General features: G+C 35.9%; 1 protein-coding gene across 2 annotated transcripts in view; it reads right to left on the bottom strand.

Annotated features, from left to right (window-relative positions):
- Nucleotides 1-25,863, bottom strand: part of ADAMTS3 (ADAM metallopeptidase with thrombospondin type 1 motif 3) — a 256,185-nt gene that overhangs the window by 133,311 nt on the left and 97,011 nt on the right. For both annotated transcript variants that reach the window (XM_025985092.2, XM_072748803.1), the window contains exon 4: nucleotides 6,056-6,212. In XM_025985092.2, coding sequence (XP_025840877.1) covers nucleotides 6,056-6,212 — 157 coding nt within the window. The remainder of the gene's footprint in view (nucleotides 1-6,055; nucleotides 6,213-25,863) is intronic.

Raw genomic sequence — 25,863 nt, 5'->3', positions numbered from 1 at the left:
TTTTTTCATTTTACAATTCAATCTTTAATTGCCTTCTTTTTGCCAATAATTATTATAAATACATAGATTATGAAATCTGCAAACAAACTTAAGAAGGAATTACATAAATATAATTAGTATTTCCATATGAATCCACTGGTAGTAGCTCTGACAAATGGCTGATCTTAGATATATTATACCAAACTATGCAGTTGAGTAAAAATGAATAAAATTTATCATTTAACATATACCTAAAAGAATGACTGCTATTTGACAGATCTTAATAATTTAGTTAAATAATGTTTGATACTTCATTTAAAATCATTTTTCTCATGTGATTTTGTTTTGTTTTGTTTTGTTTTTTTGGTAGCTTGCAAAGTCCACCACTGTTCCTCTTTAATCGGGGCATAGGTCATGAGAACTTCCAAATACAATAGTTATAGCACCTACTGACTTTTCTATAGATACAAGGAAGGACTCTGCCTAGGAAGTTCCTGGAGTCACTAAAATAAGAAATAGTCTTCCCATTATTCTAATTCTTGTTTCATAGTTTCATTCCCTGGCAACCAGGAGCAACTCCCAAATCATTTCTGACTTGTATATGTTTCCCACCTGGGACAAAGACACTCCTTCACAGCACCATGACAACCATGCCAGCGACACAAGCGCTTGGGTTCATGCAGGAAAATGGAAATCCTGAAAGGAAGCTAGGAGATAAAGGCTTACTATTCCTTGTTTCCCACTGGTAGGAAGTAATTACAAAAATTACTTTAACACAAAGCTTCTGGTGAGTGAATAGTTTGTAATTTGATGGGAGAAGCTTAAGGGCCTAGGAATTAAATAAAAAATATGAAAAGCTGAATGATGTCATACTAGTACAACTCCCTCCCCTTTCCCCCAAAATAGACTGCCTAAAGCAAACTTCTTAGGGACAACAATGTAGACATTCTTAAGAGATAGTCAGGGATATGTTTTGTTTTTCATCTGAGCTTAGATTCAGTGGAGGTGAACTTTATGTTCCTTTATTGGTTGATTAACCACGTTATTACCAAATGAAATTTCAAAAACTAGTAAAATATAAAATAATTTTGTCAAAACTGAATGTCCACAAATGGGTGTGATTTTCATCCTCCCAAAGCAGAAAATTTTTAAAAAAGAGTAAAATTCAACTCTCCCCCCCATAATGAAGTAGACAGGTTGTTTTGTTTTGTTTTTTGACAAGTTTCTTATCATAAGCATGAACAGTTTATGTTTGTTGTTTACTGAAAAGGATGGTATTTCTATGACAGAAATTGGCAGTACTATGTGTTATAAACACCTGCCAATTCTGCATTGGAAGAGATTATTTATATTGCCAGACATAAAACTGTTTTAGGTCTTAAAAGAGAATTTCTAAAGCAGAGTACTGCATCTGTGATTTTACAAATTCAGTATATTTTCAAACAGTTCTTCACATTTTTCTACATCTTAAAAATAATACAACTTCCTTATGAAGAGTAGAGGAAAGAGAATCTGTGTAATATATGGAAATTGTTGAGGATTTGTGTTATTGTTGAATAATAGCATAGAATATATTATCTCAACAGGTTCAAAGCTGTGACTTTTATTGGAAACCTAGATAAATATTTTAAGAGGATAAGTAATCAAAATAGATGTTTGCTTTTCATCAAGTGGAATATTTTAGGTTGAGTGTGGTGGAAGCATATTTTCTGCTTTGCATTTAGTTTTGGATTTTTTTTCCTTCTTTCTTTTTTTTTTTTTTTTTTTTAGGACAAAATGTCCTCCTCCCCTACAGTGATAGGTAGCAAATATCTTTCATGGGCTTCCAATTCTGCGCAAGGTACATCTTCTGATTCTCATCAATATAAAGTTAGAAAAGAGAGAGTAGAAGGCAAGCAGAGACATTCCAAACATCCACAAGCCGATATCTGCCCCTGAATCCAAGCTAACCTCTACTCACCCCTACCCCAACATGTATATAAGGGCATGCATTCATTGACTTTGACACATGATTATGAAAATATACTGCGCATTTTTTATTCACTCACTACTCCAATGGATCTTTGAACACAATATATCCAAAATTATACCCACTTGTCATTCTCCATCAAGCCTATTTCTGTTTCTCATTTTAAATATCTGAATTCTGAGAAGAGAATCCTCCAGTCTTTCAGATTAGGATTCTGACTCATCCCTGTTCACTCTTTCTCTCTCTCCATCCCCAATATATGCTGCATCAAATAACCCCATCAGTTCTATTTCAGTCTTAATCCAATTTGGCTCCTTCTCTCCATCTCACTTTCATCGTTTAGTTCGGGAGATAATTGGTTTTAATTTAGAACACTTGCTCCAAACTATGGAAATTAAACGAATGTCAGTTATAAACTGACAAAACAACACATGTGGTCAGGCAATTCTGGAGACAACTAGCAAAATAGAGCAGAAGGTTTATTTATAGGGGCCTTGATGCTGAAACTCTGTTGGGTCAATGGTGCTTTATTTATGATAAAAAAAAGACTCCTGATGTCAGAGAAATTTATGAAGACCATGGCCCTCAAATGCATTTTTAACTACATTTTATGTATTTTAATCCTCTTCTTATAACTTACTGAAGAAAGACTTCATGTGTCTCCTAAAATAACATCCTGAATTGAACCAAACAAAGCACTATTTTATATGTTACTATAGCTTTCATTTAGAAATCAATATACTTTCCTAAACCTAGAATATGTTCAGCTTTACATTTTAGATTGATGGAATAAGGCATAAAAATATATTCTTAATTTCACTTGGAAAGTATATAATCCATGAAAAAGCTTGGCTCTCAGTCTTGAGACCAAGAAGTTAAAAGAAGAATGTTAAAGTATAATACTTAAAGTTCTGAATCTAAATGTCTTTTTGCCCTAGGAAGACATTTACACTTCTGAAATATATAGTTATAATTTGGGATTCTCAGAAGGAAGTAAATTGATAACCACTAGCAACTCAATTCAATCAGAACTTCATAAATAAGAAAATAAAATTCGTTAAGCTCATACTAAGGTTTATCGTGGAACATTCTATGTTATATATTGGGTCAAATTTTAAAGTAATTAAGAATTAAAAAAGTAACTCCTCCTCCTTTGACCCATGATTTCTGAAAACCTTTCCAAAATGTATTTTATGGCCTACTTCAACTATAAAGCAATCTTCTATTCACAATTGAAAAATTAAAAATAAAGTCTTCAGGTCTGCATTCTTTTTTTTTTTTTAATATTTTATTTATTTATTCATGAGAGACAGAAAGAGAGAGGCGGACAAAGGCAGAGGGAGAAGCAGGCTCCATGCAGGGAACTTGATGTGGGACTTAATCCCTGGACTCCAGGATCACACCCTGGGCCAAAGGCAGGCGCTAAACCTCTGAGCCACCCAGGGATCCCAAGGTCTACATTCTTAAAAACAATTTATTATCAAATCAGAGTAAGATGAAGCTGATGTTACTTGATATTTTAAATAATTTTCTAAAGTAATATCCAAAATTGCCTTAAACTCCTCTTATTCTTTAAGTTTATAAGCCCTCACTACTAAATTATTTTCCCTTATCTAGCATCTAAAAATACAACAGGTATCAACATGGATGGAAATGGAGGGTATTCTGCTAAGTGAAATAAGTCAATCAAAGAAAGACAATTATATAGTTTCACTCAGATGCAGAATATAAGAAATAGTGCAAGAGACCATAAGGAAAGGAGAAACTGATATCAAAGAGGAAGACAAACCATGAGAGACTCTTAACTCTGGGAAACACTGAGGGTCGCTGGAGAGGAGGCACAACAAGGAGAGTAGGGGGTCTAGGGGGGTAGGAGGATGGGGATAACTGGGTGACAGGCATTAAAGAGGGCATAGGATGTGATGAGCACTGGGTGTTATACGCAACTAATGAATTATTGAAAACTTCATCTGAAACTAAAGATGTATTACACGTTGGCAAACTGAATTTAGATAAAATATTTAAATTAAAAAAGAAAGATACAATAGGTATTAAAGGTATTTCTCACAATTTTCTTAATTCAATTGAAAAAAAAAATCTTTTCTCCTTCTCTGTAAATATCAGACTACTGAAAAAGTACCAGGACTGATATTTATAGAAATGGATACCCTCAGGGACTGAAATGGAGCAACAGAGTACAGCAGCTTTTTGAGACTATAGGCATAATAGAAGGAACAAGTGGGAGAAAAGTCATAATGACTTATGTATTAAGACTTTCCAGTCCTCTAATACAATTCTATAGCATGTGGGCTATGCTTGTCTAAAAGATATTTAACCACTGCCTCACAAAAGATATTAGATATTATTAAAAACTAAACTATAGAAAAAGTGCTGTATCCTACTATCTATCCTTTGACACAACTAGTTCTCTGATTTAGAATGACATTTTTAAAAAGTGAAAATATGAATGAGAACTAAGAGGAACATGTCTACAATACAAAGGCAAGCAATTCCTAACTGTTCGACTTTAATTAAAACTCGTAACATGTAAATCTTTGTACAAAATAAATGATGTTAATAATTAATAGCAATAACAAAAGCTAATGTCGACTAGCCATCTATTATTGTTGAGGGCTAAATTCAACAATCTGCATATATTACTTCTAATTTTTTTATTATTTCTAATTTTTATTATTATAATTGTGCAATGTATTTTAATTCTTTATTCACAGCCTCAGTTTTGAGGCTCAGAAAGGTTAATTACTAATCTAAGGTAACAGAACAACTTGATGTTTTATAAGCTATTACATCTGTCTAAATGAACAGTGTACTCTCTTCCAATTACACCACAGTTCTCCCCTAGGATAGGGACATATATTACAGTATTGCATCTATTAACTCAGTGTTGCTGCTTGAAATCAGAGATTTCTCAAAAACTCTGCAGACCACATCAATTTTAAATTTATTTTAAACTGTACTATTCCAATAAATAAATAAATAAATAAACTGTACTATTCCATTAGTATGGCATATTAAGGGAAATGAAGTATCTGAAAATCAACCTAACTAGATAACAACTCTCAAGAGGCAAGATATCATTAATCTAGAATCTAGATTGTTAAATTAAAAAGATTATTTAGGGCAGCCCAGGTGGCTCAGTGGTTTAACGCCGCCTTCAACCCAGGGCGTGATCCTGGAGACCCGGGATTGAGTCCCACATCAGGCTGCCTGCATGGAGCCTGTGTCTCTGCCTCTCTTCTCTCTCTCTCTCTCTCTCAGTGTGTCTCTTATGAATAAATAAATAAAATCTTAAAAAAAATTATTTATATTCCTGACATTTCTCTGGGGGAAATTTCTATTATCTCTAATTCAGATAGTTGGACTGACAAAAGTAAATACAGACTTCTTGAAATTTGATTAAAATAACATAGATTCACAAGTATCCTTTCTTTTCCAAAAGGGAACTTCTATATCCAACTTATAAAAACATCTCTTTAATAACAAATTATTTTCAGATTTCATTGAAACATACAAAACTAAAAAAGCTTCACATGCCATATTAATTGACTTTAGTGGTCCAGCCTGTTTTGAAATAAAATTTGGCAGAATCATTCAACTCATTCTCTCTCCCATATTGTCAAAAAGGTTTGCAAAATAGTCAAATAGCTTAAAGTCAAATAGCATTCTTATTTTCAAATGTGTCTATCACATATTTATCTCTCTGCCATGTCAATATATCTCATTTTAAAGGTTTGAAAATAATACTAATAATTCATAATTTAGATACTTCTCAAAGGCAAAAATATTTTCAACCTTTAACAGAAGCTAGAGAAAGGAAAATTTCAATGTGAAACTTGAAAAGAAATCGTAAATAACAAACATATTGGGAACACAATAATGCACTGGAATAAAATAATACCAATAACATATATTCTACTATGTGGTTAAAAAAAGGTGTGCCATATTTCATGAATTATAAACTTCTTTTGCTATCTCCACATTATGCAAGAGCACAGGACTATCACACTCTCTTAATTGATTGGGAGAGTTGTTTTCATCATATCTTAAAATTAAGGTTAATTATCAAGCCTTGTCAAAGATGCCTACCTCTGTATTGGCAGTCGTGGGACATGTTTATGGGAGCCCGTTCTACGGCTGATCTCTTGTAGACAACATGAATCCTTCCATTTTTTTCCTCCATCTGCTTACCTCTTTCCAAAGGTTCAATGAAATACTCATCATTATCACTTTTTATCATTCCAGCCTAGAGAAAGCATAAAATGTGTTATTTTAAAAAAAGAAGTATCTGTCATCTTTAGCTCACAAGTACCTTTTTAAATGGCAAGAATATAATTTGTGAAAACTAATGCTTTTTCTTTCTACTTTTGGCTATAAATCTAAAATGGTTAAGTAATTCATATAAGATAGAAATTCATAAACGGTAGGAGGAATAAAATAATTCATACAAGGTATAATAAGAACTTTATAAAGGATAAGAATAAGAAAATCACACAATGTATACATTTCATCAGACTGCAAAAGAAGTACATTTATAATTCTACTTGGTATTATATCTCTAAATGAAATCTTGCAGGGGAAAGAAACTCAAGAAACATCTCTAATATCCCATAAACATCCATTGTGGAGCTATCCATGCATAGTTAGTATTAAATCATTCACATTTTCTTTCCATACCACTATGATATGAGAAGAATGAGTTCCTTTAAATAGCCTCTTTAAGCTTCAGTAGAAACCCTGCATTTCTAATATTTATTAATTTGAAGAACTAACTCCTGTTTGTGCTATCTTAATGATTATTAAGATGATTAATACATATTTATATGTATTAACTTGATGATTTTATACATATTTTTCCCTCCTCAAACCTCATCCTTCCATACTAAAACAGTTATGCTTGTGTTCATTGCCTTCTACCTCTCTAATATTTATACTCTTTTTCTTTCTGTTTCATCTTCTATTTAGAAAATACCAGGACTATATTCAGTACTATAGCTGAATAGAAATTATGGTTTTGTCTGAAATTGTCTCCTCATTAGATACCAAGTCTACATTATAGTCAAGTAATTACAGCTCATATTTCTACTATAAAGATCATACATTAATATGTAATATTAATTTAAATTTCAGTACATTTATTTGAAAATAAAGTTCAAGAAATAATGTGTTAGTGTGGGAATCGTAATTATTTTGGAGATACACATCGGATCTAGAAGTCAGTCTTATTTTTCTTCTGAAGCCCTTGACCAATTCTATATTTTCAAATTATGAGATCACTTGCTCTTATGAAACATAGGCTGGGCCTTGGGAATTCTCATCCCTTCTAGCTGTTGATCTAATGGTTCCACCACTCTCTGTTGAGGAACACAGAAAGGAAAGGGTAGGGTACACCTTACCAAATGGCATTTGTTTGCAGCAAATAAGCCTCTGACTATAGTTTTTGTATTACATTCAACTCTGTTCCCTGGTTTCCATTCTGATTTCTTCCACTTGGCATGCTCTATCCTCTCCTTCTACTGTGTCAGCCTCACAGGGAGGTCTTAGGTGCTAGGGTGTCCCCATATGCATTTCTACACTCACCCCAATGCTGTGCAAAAAAAGCCTTTGAATTTATGTGACCATGTCTCACAAGAAAATATCATCATAAATCCTTCACCATGCTTAATCCTCACCCTGTTGAACAAACTTCTAGCCTTCACTAAAAAGAACACTGAGCTAATGGGCATTCGATATCAATGCTGACCTTCAAGACCTAACTCCCCTATTTGGAGTTGTTTTCTCCTCTGGTTAATACCTCTTCCCCTCGTCCTGTACTGTGAAATGCAGTGTTTTTCACAAGGGGCCTGATTCATCTTTCCCCTTTGGAATTATTCCTACTGTCAATGGATCTTCTCTATAAATATAATTTTCAACATTTTTCTCACGCTTACCAATAGTCATTTTAATCTCTTTAGCATCGGTGCCCTATCTTTATGTCTCTTTATATCAGTAATTTCAACATCACCATTTTTATCCTTCTCAGGCATGTATGGTTTAATAATGTTCATAAAACATATTCAAACTAAGGACAAACACAGTACCACATCCAAGCCTTAAATGTCCTGGCTCATCATTAATGCCACCCATTGGTGGTAGGCAGCATTAACTGGCTTTCTCTTGATAACACTGGTCTGTTGATATACATTGAAGTTTATAAATTGAGGTTTATCAGCATGGGACTTCAGTATTCATCTTTATTCTCATCTTCCCTTTGCCCAAAATCCATCCAGTCACCATGTTCTATAAGGTTTCTTACTTTCTTATCCCATCCTTCTCTTTCCACCACCACTTTAGTTACAGACCTCATCATTGCTCATCTGGATTACAGAAACCTCCTATCTTGAGACTTTCCATAAATTATGATTCTCCCAGATGAGTGCCTAACTATGGATGGAAATAGTGGTCAATGAAGCAACTCTGAGAACTGGGCAATGGCTAGTGGGGACATTTGAAAGTGATGGGAAGGCAGTGAGGATTAGCTCACATGCCATTAAAAAACATTTCTACATATCTCCTACTGCAAACATTCAAATCCCAAGCCCCATGATACTACTTTCCCCACTAAGCCAGATTCCATTTCCTGGCTCTCTTTTTGCAGTGGCTGTGAACCATGTTAACTGTATCCTACCCAGGGAAGTGGTAGTAGTGAATACCAAGAATAGGGATAGTTCATAAAAACCTCCTATGTGGGCTTCCTTATGCTGTTTCCCTTATGACTGGGCGAACACAGGTAATACAAAAATTTAACACAGCTAACCCTGTGTTCATCCCTTAGAAGGCAATGAAAATTTAAGCCAAGTTGAGGTGGTATCAATGGCAAGGCAATGCTGGGTCACATGACCTCCAATAACTCCATGACCAAAAAATCTGAGAGCCTACCCTTTTATTTGTTAATTTAAGCAAAGGTTAGTGAAAAAAGTATCTCATATAAAGCACTATATTAGGGATGCCTGGGTGGCTCAGTGATTGGGCCTTTGCCTTCAGCTCAGGGCCTGATCCTGGAGTCCCACATGGGGCTCCCTGCGTGGAGCCTGTGGCTCCCTCTGCCTATGTCTCTGCCTCTCTCTCTCTCTCTCTCTCTCTCTCTCTCTCTGCATCTCTCATGAATAAATAAATAAAATCTTAAAAAAAGAAAAGCACTATATTAGACACCACAGTAAATAAAAGCTTCTGGTCTGTTTGCCCTCTAGTTTAAGACAATTTAGTCAAATAAACAAAATATATGTCTGCAGGTATTCAGTGAAGTATGTATGTTATGCAAAGCCCAAAAAGTTAAGTGATATCTCCCTTGAGAGTCAAATCAAGTGAGATTTTTTTCCCCACAAGCTTACTACACACACACATAGCAATTGTCAGTAGGAGCTGTTGATTCTATATTTGAAATGACCTAAAATCTATTTCAACTGAAATCTCTCTAGTCTGCATGAGAACTTTGGCCATTGCTATTGTTCACACTGTCTCACATTCTCATACAGCACAGCTGCCAAATTGCTCTTTCAAACTATCATATTATTTTAGACACACTAGAATGTAGTAACAAATGGGCAGAATGTGTAAAGGCTTGACACATCCGGTGCTTCATTCTGGCTCCCATAAAAGCTCAGGACAGTTCTAGGTCAGCTGGGAGGCAGTTCCATTCCACACAGCCATGCAGGTATCCAGGCTGCCAGGGGCTCTACCATTTCAACAGGGGCTCCCAAGTTTGCCCCATGAGAAGGCAAATAGCATGAGGAAGCCCACACAGGAGGTTTTTATGAGTTAGTCCTAGTCATGGGGCTATTCACCACTACTTACCATGTACTTCCGACTACCACTTACTTCTATGCATAAGATACAGTCCCATGGCTCAGAGCCCACTGCAAAGAGAACCAGGAAATGGAATCCGGCCATGTGCTCAGGGAGAAAAGACAAGCGGATTTTAACGAACAGATGGCAGTCTCAACTTCAAATAAGATCACCTCATGTCTTTGCTTAAAACACTTAAATTGCTTCCCATTGCATTTCAAACCACACTCCTTACTATGGCCTTTAAGGCCAGCATCCTCTGGCCCCACCCATGCCCCTCAGGCAGTGCCACTCTCCCCTGGCTTACTATGTTCTGGCCTTCAAGGGCTTTTGTTCCTTTTCATTTTTCCTTTGATATTTCCAAGCTCTTTATTGTCGCAGACCTTTGAAATGCTGTTGGTTCTACGTAGAAGGCTCTTCTTCCAACATACCACACTTTCCTTCATTGCCTATTTTTCATCCTCTGAGTCTCAGCTAAAATGTTCATTCCTTAAAAATGATTTTCTGACTTCCTTACCTCTACCTACATTGGGTGCCCCTGTCTAAAATTGGATCCATCTTAGCCCATCATTCTGACTCAGGGCAGTGTGCTCTTTTCTCTTATGACTCTTAACACAAATTCCAGGTCATTTCACCTATATGTTACATTTATAATCCTCCATCTCCTCAAGAGCACTGTCAGCTCAAGGTAGACTCTTTGTTCATCTTTGCTTCCTTAGGTACCAGCACCACTATTAACACAAAATATGTCTTTAACACATTTTTTTTTTTTTTTAGTGAAAACCTACAGGAATGAATGGTATAAGTGAAGGGATAACAGCTTTTCAGACTGGTAGTGGTCCTCACAAGGGTCTTCACAAGGTGGTGTGAGAGAAGGCACTAGAAGTGAGACGGTTGAGGCGTGAGCAAGGTTCTAAAAGGCAAAAGCCCAACACACGCTTGAGGACAGTGAGAAACCCACTCATTCAGAGCAGAGTCTATGTGGGGCAATTCTGGGAAAGGAAGCAACAGAGGACTTGTGTCCCTCAAGTGTGAGCTTTTACATATAGAATAGAGAACCACGACCACAACAGTGCATCAGTGGATGAGAACAAAGTGGTCTGGGAAGATTGATTTGATTACCTCCCAGAGGGAAGAAAGACTAGAAAGCAAGCAACACGAGGCTAAGTAAAAGTCCAGGTGGTAGAAGAGGCAATGGGAGGAGAAAAGGAAAAGGAAGAAAAAGAAACTAAGAGTAACTACAGGACAAAACAAATACTTGGTGCTTTTTAAAAACCTAAGTTCCTCTGCTTTTACAGATTCCTCTTCTCACTCAGATGAATAACCGAAATTCTTCTGAGGTCCATTGGGTTTCCCCTGCTCTTGGCATCACCATTTTTTAGGCCTGTTTCCTTACTCACTGTTGCTGGCTCCATTCCAGCCACAATGGGCTCCTTACTGACTCCTTTGGTTTTTGTTTTTTTAACAAGGCCTAGCCTGATGACTGTCACCCTTTCAGAACATAAGCTTCAAGAGCACGGTCTTTGTCCTATTCACTGCTGCATCCCTGGGCCCAGAACAGTGCCTGGGCCAAAGTAGGTGTTTAATGTTTGAGGGAAGGTGGGAGAAGAAATTAACGTAAGAAATAAGCAAGTGAAAATAAAACATCTTAAAAGGAAATTGAAAAGGAATGGCAAGAAGAGATGGGAGGAAAATGTTAGTGTCGTGCATCTCGGCAGGAGAGAATTTAATCAAAATAAAAGTAACTACAGTAAAGAAGACACAAAAAAGGACTATGGGAAGTAAATCAGACAAACAAAAGTATCTAATTAGAATAGCAGGGGCTGAAGAAATATTACAGAGAGTTATGGAAGAGGAAATGGTCAAAACACATATATTTCAGATCCTAGTCAGTCATTATGGGTAGATTTTTCTGCTTGCTCTTCCTACCACACTGTATCAATTTTTCTCACTTGGTAGCTACCAAATAAAAGGTGACTATTCAGAAAGTACTCATGTTTTTAGACCAGACTCCCGAAGCATCAAATCTTCAGTACTAAGTCAAATATTTTATCCACTGAGATATTCATTTAGGGAGTCCTGCATTCAGTGAATGTTGTTGGAAGCTCAAAGACCATGCACTGTTACACCCCAATATTGAATAATACACTTCTGCTCTCAGATCCCCAGTTTTATTTCACAGTAGAATACCACAGTGTGACTTAGAGAAATAAAACCCAATATGCAAAATGAAAAAGTCTCAGACTGTGGCATTTCAAGTACTGGCATTATGTACTGTGCTGCCAGGTATTTACAACTGCTAGATTATAATTTAGGAGTTTTTAGAAATGTCACACATAAGAAGACATATGGTCCTAGAAGATTCTGTGAAACAGATGCAATCATGTTAACCCATCTTCAGTGTTACTTAAGTGATGTATGATAGCAAGGTAATATTTTGTAAATTTCCCTTTATGACGCAAAGCCCTCCACATTTCCCATTCTCTAATCCCATGTAACAATTCAGGAAATATTTATTGTATTTCTCCAATTATTTCCTAAAATTTAACACAGATGAAGTTTTAAAATATTTATTATGTTTCAGATAGCTTTAGGCACATTATATTAAACACATTATATTGTTTTAATTAAGTCTTCACATGGGCCCTTTGACAGCATTTTGGAGGGGATATTTATAAAACAATGATCTATGCTAAAAAGCCAGCTGCATGATTCCCCTCTCATCTGGTCAACTCTTCCAGCTACATCACTCAACAAGCACTGCCAAGAATCCAGAATTAAGCCAAATAGCCTCTGAGGATGGAAACAGCTATCACAAAGGCAATACTCCTTACTCACTAGGAGGGGTCCTCACGGCCATATTTGACACCCAATTTTAATAAACCGGATTAGAAGGTTTCCTAATTATTGTCAGAGTGTAAATGGCAAACAAGAGTAAGGGGGTGGGGATACAGGGAGTTTCAGATGAGATAATGTCTATGAATGCCCTTTGTAAACTATAAAGCCCTACAAAAAAAAGGTAAAATTCAAGTCTCTATATGTCAATAATAAGAAAGACTAATAAAAGACTAAACTGTTAACTTGGTTTAATATAAAAATCAGTATAAAAGATATTTTAAAGAGTTCCAACAAAATATCCAACTCTGTCAGATAATCTAAAAAACTTATGTTATGGAAACATTCCATTTTTTTTTAAGATTTTATTTATTTATTCATGAAAGACACAGACACAGAGAGAGAGAGGCAGAGACACAGGCAGAGGGAGAAACAGGCCCCACGCAGGGAGCCCGACGTGGGACTCAACCTCGGGTCTCCAGGATCAGGCCCTGGGCTGAAGGCGGCACTAAACCGCTGCACCACCCAGGCTGCCCGAAACATTCCATTTTTTATTGTAACACATAAATATCGTTTTACTGCAGTGATTTTTGAATCTATTAAGGAAGGAGAGTAAAACCAGGTAGATTTGGGGGGATGCTAGGAAATACATGCCAAATAATATAAGACACTATTGAAGCTAAAATTAACAAAATATCCATTATTTTGTGCTAAATTGATCACCATGTTATACTAGGTCATAGCATAAAAAAAGCAGTAATAAATTTCAAATGCCTATTAAGTTTTGTTTTGTTTTGTTTTTTTAAATGTCTATAACATTTTAGACTAGTTTAATTAAACAGTTATGTTTGACATATCTAGAAGAGGCACTAAGAAAATTTATATTAATGCTATGTGTGTATGTGAGAGAGAATAAGTGTGAATACAATATTCAAGAAAGACTACCATTATGCCTTAGTGATACAATAGCTCCATCTCTATTCACTAAGTTTCCCTGAAAATACATTTTGAGATTTGTCACTTCACTATGCTGCTTCATCCAACATTTATTCTATGAATATACCTATAGACATATTGCCTGGTTCCATTTTATCATCAGAATGGACAGATGTTCTTATATGAAGATGATTTCCTAATTTTTCCTGAATTTCAAAGGGTATTTCAATCATATCCCAAATATTTTTAGGAAGAGTCATTGAGGAAGACAATATAGTTGAGAAAGGCAAGAACATAGTGAGTAGAACTGATTCAAAGCTGTATTCAGTAACCAAAGCAGCATTTCCTTTTTACATTAAAGAAAGTTATTTATTGGGATGCATTTGGAGAGTTTCTGAAAATTAAGAAGTAGGTACAATATTCCCCAAGCCATGTTATTGATTTCCATAGTCTTTCCTTCTTCCAAAGCCAGAAGTAATTTTTACTATTTTGGACTCCAGCATCTTATCTTTATGCCTATGGTACTTATTACTGTCAATCTTTTATTATAATTATTTGTGTTAACCGTGCAAGTGCCTGGAAATTAAGAGATGCCAAGTAATGTGTGAGTTGAATGAAAAAATAAATCTCATTAAATTCCAGATTTATATTTGGGTTTGGCTGGCCTTTCATTCAACAATGATCCTACTGGATGACTTCTGAATCTCTACAGCATCTAACAAAATACCCAGCAAACTGATAACACTAAATATGTATTTGCACAATCTGCTCTATGAAGGGGTTGAACAGGCTCTCCAGTCAAGCAGGTATTAGATTAGAGCCCTAAATTGAGAGAGAGAGAGAGAGAGAGAGAGAGAGAGAGATCATACCATCTTGACTCAATTAATTAATATTGATTCAATTAACTGCTACAGCAAATGGAACACTTGACAGAATCAATTCAGTTCTTTAATTAGAAAGCATAACCTCCAACTCTCTATTGCCTGATTCTTTTCAAAATCTAGGTTGCAAGAAATAAAATTCTAGAAAGATTTCCTGAAGACTAAAGGACTTTCTCTACATTCATTTTAATTCCTCTTATTAGCTCTAATCACTACTACCAGCCCCTACCTCAGTTAAGCCAGGCCACAGTTATTTGGGCTCCTAATAAAACCGTTTTCATTCAGCTACGCAGAGTTAAAGCATCGACCTATTTTGAAGGAGATGGTAACTAAAAAAAATCTTGAGAAGTCTACTGTAATAACAGTATGTTTGTTGTTGAGGACTCCTGTCAATATCATACATTGTTTGCTATTTGAGAATCCAGGAAGAAAAATCTCTCAGATTTTAGTAATAGGAACAATTTTGCTTCCGCTGAGAAACTGGTTCATTTCTATTTCATAAGCATTGTAATTATGTAACTAATAATATCTGTAAGAAAACTCAAAATCAAATTTGTATTCTAACTTTTAAACAATCTTGTGCCATGAATCTTTGGATACTGACTTTCTCTTGGGCATCAGTTTCCCTTCTCTTATTTTTCCTTCTTGCTAACTTATTCTATTTTTAATATCTTATTGTGTGAATACATATAAATTGCCACGGATCTTTTCATAATGAAGCAGGTAGGTACTTGTTAAATGAAACCACATGCCTTATATACTTCAAGCTAAAATCAAGACAACTTTATGGTTTAATTTGAAACAAGAAAGTATAGTGTTCTGGAAATGTATAAATTACAGGATTAAATATATTAACAATGGCTAGTGTTATCCAATATTTCACAAATATGCTGGTATGATGTGTCTCAACAGTCATGATAAGTTCGGTGCTAACTATTCATAAGAGTAAAATATCCAACAATGTTAAGTCACAGAATTTTCTTAATGGAAGAAAACTGAAAAACTATAGGGCACCTGGGTGGCTCAGTGGTTGAGCATCTGCCTTTGGCTCAGATCGTGATCCTAGGATCCTGGGATCAAGTCTTGCATCAGATTCCCCAAGAGGAGCCTGCTTCTCCCTCTGCCTATGTCTCTGCCTCTCTCTGTGTGTGCCTCATGAATAAATAAATAAAATCTTTTTAAAAATGAAAAGAAAATTGAAAAACTAAAATTATGCAATACTCTTAAGTGTCTTTTGCCATTTTAAAGTCAATGTAGTGATTGAACAACCTATAAAGAAAGTAGGCATATTGTGCTCACCCATAGCTACTGTGCTTGTACAGTTACAGAAAGGATGGGCTACAATAGGGAAGGATGTGAAGGAGACTGAATTTCAAGATGGGTGGGAGGAGAAGTTTCCCTGAATCCTCATTTTCAGAAAGTCTTAAAAATCTCTAGTAAAATGGGGCAGCCCCGGTGGCGCAGTGGTTTAGCGCCGCCTGCAGCCGGGGGTGTGATCCTGGAGACCCAGGATCGAGTCCCACATCAGGCTTCCTGCATGGAGCCTGCTTCTCCCTCTGCCTGTGTCTCTGCCTCTCTCTTTGCTCTCTCTGAATGAATAAGTAAATAAATCTTTAAAAAAAATATCTAGTAAAATGATTTTCATAAGTGTTTGACATTTATAGACTTTATGGCATATAAAATACAGTATTCATTTAAAGAAAAGCTTCAGGGCAGCTTATGGCTCAGTGGTTTAACGCTGCCTTCAGCCCAGGGCCTGATTCTGGAGACTCAGGACCGAGCCCCACGTCAGGCTTCCTGCATGGAGCCTGCTTCTCCCTCTGCCTATGTCTCTGCCTCTCTCTCTCTCTCTCTCTCATAAATAAATAAAATTTTTAAAAAAAAGAAAAAAGAAAAGCTTCATTCCTCTTCATAAAGAGAATACATCACTCCCTAACGTATCTGATTTGTTTTCTTATGTTGAATTTTCACATTAAGGCAGTTTATCTAGTAATTTCCCTTTGTCATAATGAGGTTTCTAAGGACATACAAGAAAACTGCTAAGAAAAAACTTAAATTAGTTGACTAAAGCCCTGATAAGAATCAAAGACTACAAACATTCATCTTATTAACAAGGACAATTCAGAAAACCAATGGATGTTTTCTGACTAAATGCTCAGGATTTCCTTTATGATCTTACCATTAACCTACTAGCATACCTAACTATTAGGCTTAAAGATAAGATGAACCTACCTCATCTTAGCATAAAGAAGGAACCTAGCTTAGCTTGGCTGACAAGATTTGGGTTCCGGACATAGCTTTGACTAGTATGACTTTCAAAAAATCATGTAAACTCTTTGGAGCTCAGTTTCATAATTTGAAAAATTACAAGAGTTTTACTAGATAATCTCTAAAATGATCTCCAATTAAATCATCTTCCAATGTTAGAGTTCCCAGGAAAGATGGGAATTTGAAAGGCTGTTCCCTGCCAACATCCTCAGGCCCACTTATTCCCACGATAAATAACTTAAAATATAATTATAAGACTAATGTAAAGTAGGTCGCAAACTTTAGTGTGCCAAAGAAATTGGGTCCCAACCTCAGAGACTTTCCATGTTCCAACCCAGAGAATCTGATTCAAAAGGACTGGGAAGGAGATCAGAAATCTGCAATTTTAACAAGCGTTTCAGATCCTGCAAATAGTAGTAGTCTGGAAATTACAGATTGAGAAAACCTGCTTAACAAATAATGTGCCAATCAAAATGAATTTCTGGATATTTGTTCCCTTACTCTAAAATAAAATTTAAGAAGATGGTTATTTAAAGGAAACATGAGTAAATGGAATCTATAAGTTGAACTCTGTATAATTAGAATACATATTAGTCATCTATCCACTAAAGATAAAATATGTATACATTTCTAAGCTTTTTAAGAGTTTTGTAGAATGAGTCAGGGTGTCTTAAATCAACAGCTATAAGAAACAAAAAAGTTATAAGAAACAAACTAAAAATCATATTTTTTCATTTAGTAGAAAATATCCAATAACAGTTAACAAAGGAAAGAAAAAGCTGTTTAAATTCAACAATTAAAAAGTAGTTCAAGGAGAATGTAAAATCCAAAAGAACCTACCTTTTTTATCTTAGAAATTATTCAAAATAGCATTATAATAATATCAAAATACATAATCATTCCTAACCTTCTTGAGTCATGGAGATTAATCACTAAACCTAGGATTGTGCATGTTACAATTTGAGGACACAAACTGAAGATATATTTACTGTTCCTGAAAAGATAATGTAGGTCACAGTTAATATTAACAGTGTTAAAATTTAGTAATGACAGGTATCATTTAAAGTATAGAAATTCTGCTTGTAAATTGGAGTTCAACCCAGATCAGTTCAACTATTCCTTCAGCACTTGCTGGGGTTTTTTGCCATTGGGTGGATACTGGCAAGTCCATATCATGGTCAATGTTTCCTAGAACAGTGTTCTTCAAACTTTAAAGTATAAATGAAACACCTGGACATGTTATCAATGCAGAGTCTGATTCAATGCTCTTAGGTTCTTTATTTCTAATAAACTCCCAGATGACATTCATGCTTATGATCCCTATATGACATTTTGAGTACAAGGTCACAGGACATTTAAACTTCACTGAGTTAAACAGAAGAAATCCTATAACTTAGATACAGGTCCATGTGGCATATTTTATTTACTAAAGATGGCCTACAGCACAATCTTCCATCTCACACTGGTTTTGTCAGTATGACCTTGACACTTCTATCAAGAGGTAGAATTTAACCATCCTCCCTTGAATCCAGACCAGCTTTTATGACTCACTTTTATATTTATCAAAATAATAAAGCAGAGGTGTCACTGGGTGATTTCTAAGCCTAGACAGGGAGAAGCCTTACAGCTTCTGCCTCAGTCCCAAGAATACTCTCTACATGTCCCCTCTCAGAAGCAGCTGCCACACTGAGAGCCCAAGCCATATGAAGAGGCCAAGTGCAGGTGCTCTGGTAATAGTCGAAGCCTTCTAATCACTCAGCCCAGTCATCAGACATGTGAATGAAGAACCCAGCTTCATTCAGGTCCCAACATTCAGCCATTCAAATTACTCCCGTCTTTTGAGCATTCCCAGATGAGGACCCAGACATTCTGGAGCAAAGACAAATCATCTACTCTTGCCCTCTTCTGAATTCCTGACACATAGAATCCATAAACATAATAAGTTAGCTGTTACTTGACACCCTAACTTTGCATGGTTTGGTACACAACAATGGAAAACTGAAAGAATGGAGTTCGAGTTAAGATAGATAAAGAACCCCTAGAGAGTAAAAGCAAATACTTGATCCTTACATAGTATTTTTAAGTGTTTAGACAAGGTTGTATAGTGAAGACAGGGAAGTCTAGTGATAGAGACAAAGCTTCCAAAACTGTTACAAGAACTCAAGGGAAAAGTCTGGCTGGAACAGAAAGGTCCTGAGATGAGGCAAGAGATTATAACAGAAATTGAGTGGGAACAATAGCAAAGGAAATTGGAAGGCATCAACAACAAATAACAGCAACCAACTAGAAACTCAAGAACATATAAGGGAATTTAAAAATGGAACATGGACGGTTAAGACTTTAGGGTGGTTTCTGCTGACATCAATGAAAACCCTTTCATCAGACTAACTAAAATACCCATAAAGCAAAACATAAATCACACTAAAGAAAACAAAGGGAAAACTGTAAGGAGAGAAACAGAAGTGATGCAAATAGAACACCCAGTGGGCATAAATAAGAATGCAAAGAGAGAACTATGATGCAATGTTGTAACATTGACAACATTGAATCTATCACAATGACTCATAGAATCTTGTGATACTTCCTCTGAACAAAAATTTTTGAGTCCCTACTGTGGGTCATTCATTGTTCCAGGAAGTGGGGATATAGTGAGGAATATGACAAAGTCACAACCGCATAAAGCTTAAAATACTAGTGAGAATAGACAAATAAGTGATATATTTTCAAATAGTGAGAAGTATTATGAAAAAAATAAAGCAAGATAAAGGAATAGAGATATTCAAGGGAAGAGAAACGGGAAAGATCTAGAAGATGTGTTTATGCTAAACATACCAAAAAAAGAGCCGCTGAAGGGCAAGTAGTAATGAGAGAAAAAGCCAAGAGTTATTATGGATAAAGTAATCAACAGATGAGAAGAAAGCCCAAGAGACAGCTTCCTAACCAACCACAATCCACCAGGTGTTCAGGTCAGAAAGTTAGAGACAACTTTGATCCTTCTGTAGCACAGGCCGCTGGTACTCACCAGTACCTGTGTTTCCCTCATTTTTTTTTTTGTAAATTTATTTTTTATTGGTGTTCAATTTGCCAACATATAGAATAACACTCAGTGCTCATCCCGTCAAGTGCCCCCCTCAGTGCCCATCACCCAGTTGCCCCCACCCCCCGCCCACCTCCCCTTCCCCCACCCCTAGTTCGTTTCTCAGAGTTAGGAGTCTTTCATGTTCTGTCTCCCTTTCTGATATTTCCCACTCATTTTTTCTCCTTTCCCCTTTATTCTCCCTCATTTTTCTAGGTGTTCAGGAGAACTATATTTCCCAGCTTTCTCCGCAAATAGGTGCATCCAGACACAAGCCAATGCAATGTGGCTGAAAATGACATATGCCACTTCTTAGACTGGCCTGTAATACCCTCTCTCAGCATCCTCCATGTCAAAGGATGGGAGAAGAGAACCGTTAGGTATCTGTCTCTATTTTCCTTCCCTGTCACACCACAGATCTGACAGTGGTACACCTTAGGTACCCTTTACCATGGTCCCAATTTTAAGACCATTTCCATACCTTATCCTTTGTGGCCTTGGGACAATAACAGCATCCACCTCTTGATAGGCTATGGGTGCTTCATCATTGCATGTTGGTTCCCTTATCCATGTGCACATCTTTTTAGAAAGTCCCTTCATGAAAGTCTTACAGAATGTCACTGCTCCCTATCAGGATCCTAACAGATACTCTACTCCACTCCATTAAAAACTTAAATAAAGAATATTATACTTAGGTATTAAAGAGAACTAGTAAAAATGACAGAACTTTAAACCTGAGAGTGATCTTGGAAATCACCTGGAGTCCTTCCACTTCATTTCATACCAATGAGACCAACAACCAATAATGGAATTTCCCTTTTACATTGTCTAAATTAGTCATTATATTTAGCTTACACCAAAAGAAAATAAATGCCAAACTTTTCATATTTTTCAGAAAAGTTATTTGTGATATTTGTAGTATTTTCATGAAAAAAAAATAACAATATCCAATTCTTAAAATTAACACTCGGAAACTAGTTCTCCTTTGGAACAGCAGCCACCTCAGCTGGAATAAAAGAACATATATTTCTCAGTTCTCATTCTTTCAATGAAACCCGACTCTGTTTATGAAGCTGCCAAAGGGCTGAAACAGCCCAAAACATTTTACAGTATTGAAATATACTGACTTTTTTCCCTGATGATCTTCTGATGATGGAAAAAACAAGCTTTAACCACAACTGACCCTGATCATTAATGTCAGCTCCTGATCAAAAGCCACACCCTGCCTGCAAGTCACATTAAAATGCTAAAGCATCTCTCCAGCTAGTTGAGTAGCAGCCTATGTTCACTATCAAGCTCTATGGATAAAGACTTTTTTCTAGTTCCCTCTCTCCCTATGTACCATTTCAAGAAAAGGAGAAGGCTTATCTCTCAATAAAGGTATACCTTGCCTTAAACTAAGCTTGACTCTGGCACACTATGAGGCTAAAGCATTTGTTGTTTTGAATAGCCACATTTATTGATCTAATATTTGTTAGGCACAGAGTCCAGTGATTCATACAATGTTATTTAATCCTCCTGAGTCTGTCTTTGCACACCTGTGCTATATGAAAAATGTGACCTCACACAAATATGGTATCATTCTATAACAAAATTTATTGAAGTTATGTGCTGTAATTGAAATATGTCTCTCAATGTCACAATCTTTGCTAAGTAACATGCTTATGTGTAAAGGATTTTAAAGTATTTATAGTTATTCTTTCTTACATAATCTCTAAAGAACAAGAGATGTGTTTTCCATTATGTATGCCAGCCAATTAGTGCTTTTTCTTTTTAAATTGTAAAAATAAATCGCAGAGATATGAGTACAGATTAGGAAAAAAAATGTTTTTACCAATAAAGCAAGGTTTTTATAGGATGGCTGGCCTCTCTTGCTCCCTATCACTATTCTGTACATCAATCAACTAGACTAGTAAAGAAGGTGAAATCCTAGTGAAAGAGTAGCTGGCCATAGCTGGTCATACGTACTATCAAATAAATACAGATGACAAGCCTCTGCTTTCAAACTCGAGCACATCCTGATCTTTAAATGGCCACTTAAGGAAAGAATAAAGAGGCCAATGCTGGTCTGCATCCCGAGATTCAATTGCTATATACAAATGGAGCCTCACTTCCATTCAGCATGTATGCAGTGCCCCCAAGAGAAGATACTTATGCATCTAAGTATTTAAAGTCCACATATATGGCACTACAACAGTGATAACAATGTCAGTTTAAATTTACATAGCCCATTCCTTATTTATTTGCTCACTCAATCTTTAAAACCTTCTTGTGCTAGGACTGAAGTCAAATGAGATGTCCAAGGTCATATAGCAAGTGGCACAGTCAGGACTTTAGCCTTTATCTTTCAACTCCTAACCTGATGTTCTTTCTACCCTTTGCAAATATTGAAACACCCTTGCAGCCCAGGAATAGTTCCCACCTGATAGTGGTGAATAATTCTTTTAATGTACTGTTGGATTCAATTTGCTAGTATAGTGTTGAGAATTTCTGCATCCATGCTTGTCAGAGATATTGGTCTGTAATTCTCCTTTTCAGTGGAGTCTTTGTCTGGTTTGGGAATCAAGGTAATAATGCCAGCATCATAGAATAAGTTTGGAAGTTTTCCTTCCATTTCTATTTTTGAGAAATAGAACAGAATAAAACAGTTGAAGAAAAATAGGTATTAACTCTTCTTTTAATGTTTAGAAGAATTCCCCTGGGAAGCCATCTGGCCCTGGACTTTTGTTAGCTGGGAGATTTTTGATTCCTGATTCAATTTCATTGCTGGTATTGGGTCTATTCAAAATTTCTATTTCTTCCTGTTTGTTTCAGTAGTTTATATGTTTCTAGGAAGCTATCCACTTCTCCTAGATTGCCCTATTTGTTGGCATATGATTGATCATAAATATTCTCTTATAATTATTCGCATTTTTGTGATGTTGGTTGTGATCTCTCCTCTTTCATTTGTGATTTAAAAGATCTTAGACCCATATGGAATGCAAATCCTGGAGCTCCACTGTAGACCAACTAAATCACATACTCTGAGGTTGGGTCCTATGGTAGGTAGAATTCTAAGGTGGCCCCATTAATTTCTTTATGATTGGCAAAGATTCAAACCAAAAAAATAATCCTCAGTTCTTCAAAGTTATGGAGAAACAAACACTGTTACAGGTCAGTTTTGGAATTATAAATTATTACAGCCTTTCAGGAGCATAGTTTGACACTGGATCAAATTTCTTAAAAATGCACAGATCCTTTGATTTGGCATTTCCATTTGTAGGAATTTAAATTTATAAGTACCAAGTGGAACAACAAATAAGGATTAAATATTTCAATTATAGAATAACCATATTAAAATTTTCCTGATGCACTTGTACTGCCAAGGAAAGATGCTGACCTCTACTGTTTAGCAAATAGGAAAATGCCACAGACAGTTTGCTCTACTTCATTTTAGTTTTAAAAATTATGTGTATATGCATATAAAAATCCCTTAAAAGACATACAGTCTATTCTCATTAATCATGGTAGTTTCATTTCATATAGAACAAATGAACACTGAACTAGCAAATGCTGAACATTATTCCTAAGGGAAATAAAAGATTCAATTCCTGACAGCCTCTGGTCACAACATTTTCATGAAGCAATCAATAATATAATCTGCTTGTGAGGTGTTTCTACTTAAAGACAACTTGTTTAAATACATTGCTGATTCATTAACATGGAGCTCATGGCCAACAGCATTATAATTCATACCTGAACAAAGCTTACTTAACGTATTTTCTCCATAAGACACACCACGGCCTTCTGGTGCTTAAGAATATTAGCCAGTACTTCAGCACTACACTTGGGGACCATTTTAAGCCATGAAATCACCAATAAAGAAAACCATAAAACTGCAAAAAATGTGGCACTAAGTAAACCGCAAAAAAGATACTTGTTGCAGTAGGAAAGCTGAACCAGGAAGGCAGAGAGTTACCTTGTTTGACCTCAACTAGGAACATGCACATTTGGGCAACTCAAAATTTCTGCTACTCCGTGCATGTCCATGAATGCTGGCAAACACACCCAAGTGTTGACTCTGGTACTACAAATAAATATTAGCAAGCAAACGAATTTGTAAATATGCAAACTGTGAATATGAGGATTGGATATGTATCCAGATGTCAACTGAAGTCACTTTTATGTCCTGTATTACGTGGCTTTCTCAACACTGAACATGTATAAAAAAAGAAAAAGGAACGTCGTTCAATTTTAAAGAATAAAGAGAAATACATTTCACAGTTCAGATACAGCAAACTCTAACTTCTGCTTAAACTGTGGATAGTTATATTTACTCTGTTAAAATTACATGTTAACTTCTGAAACTTCTAATTGGCTGTCAGCTCTTTTAAGATAGTACATGGCATTCAGGAGGTGCTCCATAAATGTTCCATGAATGGGTGCATTACCTCAAGTGTTGGGTTTGCCCAGCTGCTCACATTATGAGACATTCTTCAATGAGGCAACAATTAAAAGTAGAGCTAACGGTTGTAACATGGGTATTTTGCAAAACACCTTCATACAGAAATAATCATTTATCTCTAAATCTCATCAGAGAAGTCATCTTTGGGAAAGAAAATTAATCTCTTTAATAAGAATCATCATGGAAGCACTGCAGCACTAGAACTACCTGACATCAAAGATTTGTCAACCAACTTTCTAAAATATTCTCAAGGTAACTGGATATTTAAAAAGAAAAAAAAACTCTATATCAATTTATGGAAACAAAGATGAACAGATTCCTAGTCTTTTGCCCATGGATCTGCAAGTCCATGGACTTTGTGGCCATGATCTGAATCCAACTTCTATTACTATTGATTATCCTCAAGTATGTGTTTAGGTTGAAAAAATGACACCAAATACATTCTGCAAGGTCCTGTGGTCAGCAATATTCATTATTTCCAAAGCTCCTGGCCAGGTCCCGATATTGGTCCACTATGAACCAGTCCTCCAGGGGGTCATGACCGCAGAAGCAATATTAGGATGAGCTCTCCAAGATCCATGTGGCTTTGATTATTTCTAACAATACTAACGATAACTCGGGCCCACAAAGTGAAGAAAACAAGAAGTCCTTCTGGTCTCACCCAGCTAGGTAGGGTCATGTGGTATATTTATTATGTTCATTAATATTAACACAATATTGCAATAGGTTGTACACTAATAGCAGTCAATGGCAAAATACAGGCAGTTTGGAGAAAACAAACCTACCCTTACTATTTATATGATTCTTTCCATTAAATCGGATGGTTGTTAAGTGTGATGTAACTGCTTTATCCTTTTGAATTCCCACAAGTGTTCCGGGTTTTTGTTCCTTTGAGTTTCAGCTATTATGCAGCCAGAGTAAACTGACAGCACCTTTCTTTACATGTATGAAAATTAGAGCACAGGGGAGCAGTGTGGCTGCACACAGGAGTACCAGGGTTAAGACCAGGATTCACGGTCGCATAAACACAGCCTGCTGTAAGGCTTAATGTACGATGTTATTCCTTCTTTCATATAGAAAAATTCTAAAGCAGTGTTTCTCAAACTATTTGGTTTTAGGACCCTTTTACACTTAAAATTACTGAGGAACCCCAAAGGGCCTATGTTTGTATAGCTTATGTTTTTTGGTATTCTATTAAAAATTAAAGCAAAAATTTATGAAATATTTTTAATTCATTTAAAAATAATGAGTCCAGTACATGCCAAAATAAATAATATATTTTATGAAAATACCATGATTTTCAAAATGAAGAAAATTTAGTGCAAAGCGCGCACTGTCTTATATTTCTGCAAATCTTTTTAGGTCTGACTTAATAGAAGACAGCTGGAGTCTCCCACTTGCTTCAGAATTCAATCTGTTGTAAATCTACCACACCTCTTGAAGCCTCTGGAAACTCAACTGTATACCTGAATGAGAATGACAACGATAGAACCAAATGATGTTTTAGAGTATTATTATGGAAATAATCTTGAACTCACAGAATCTCTGTCAAGGACAAAGAGTGACCAACCTGTCAGGTTTGCTGGGATTATCCTAGTTTCTTTTTTTTTTTTTTTTTAACAGACAGTGCCAT

This window comes from Vulpes vulpes, chromosome 2 (genome assembly GCF_048418805.1).
Source record: "Vulpes vulpes isolate BD-2025 chromosome 2, VulVul3, whole genome shotgun sequence".
Taxonomy (NCBI): domain Eukaryota; kingdom Metazoa; phylum Chordata; class Mammalia; order Carnivora; family Canidae; genus Vulpes; species Vulpes vulpes.
The sequence above is the reverse complement of the archived record's forward strand: the minus strand, read 5'-3'. Positions and strand labels throughout refer to the sequence as shown.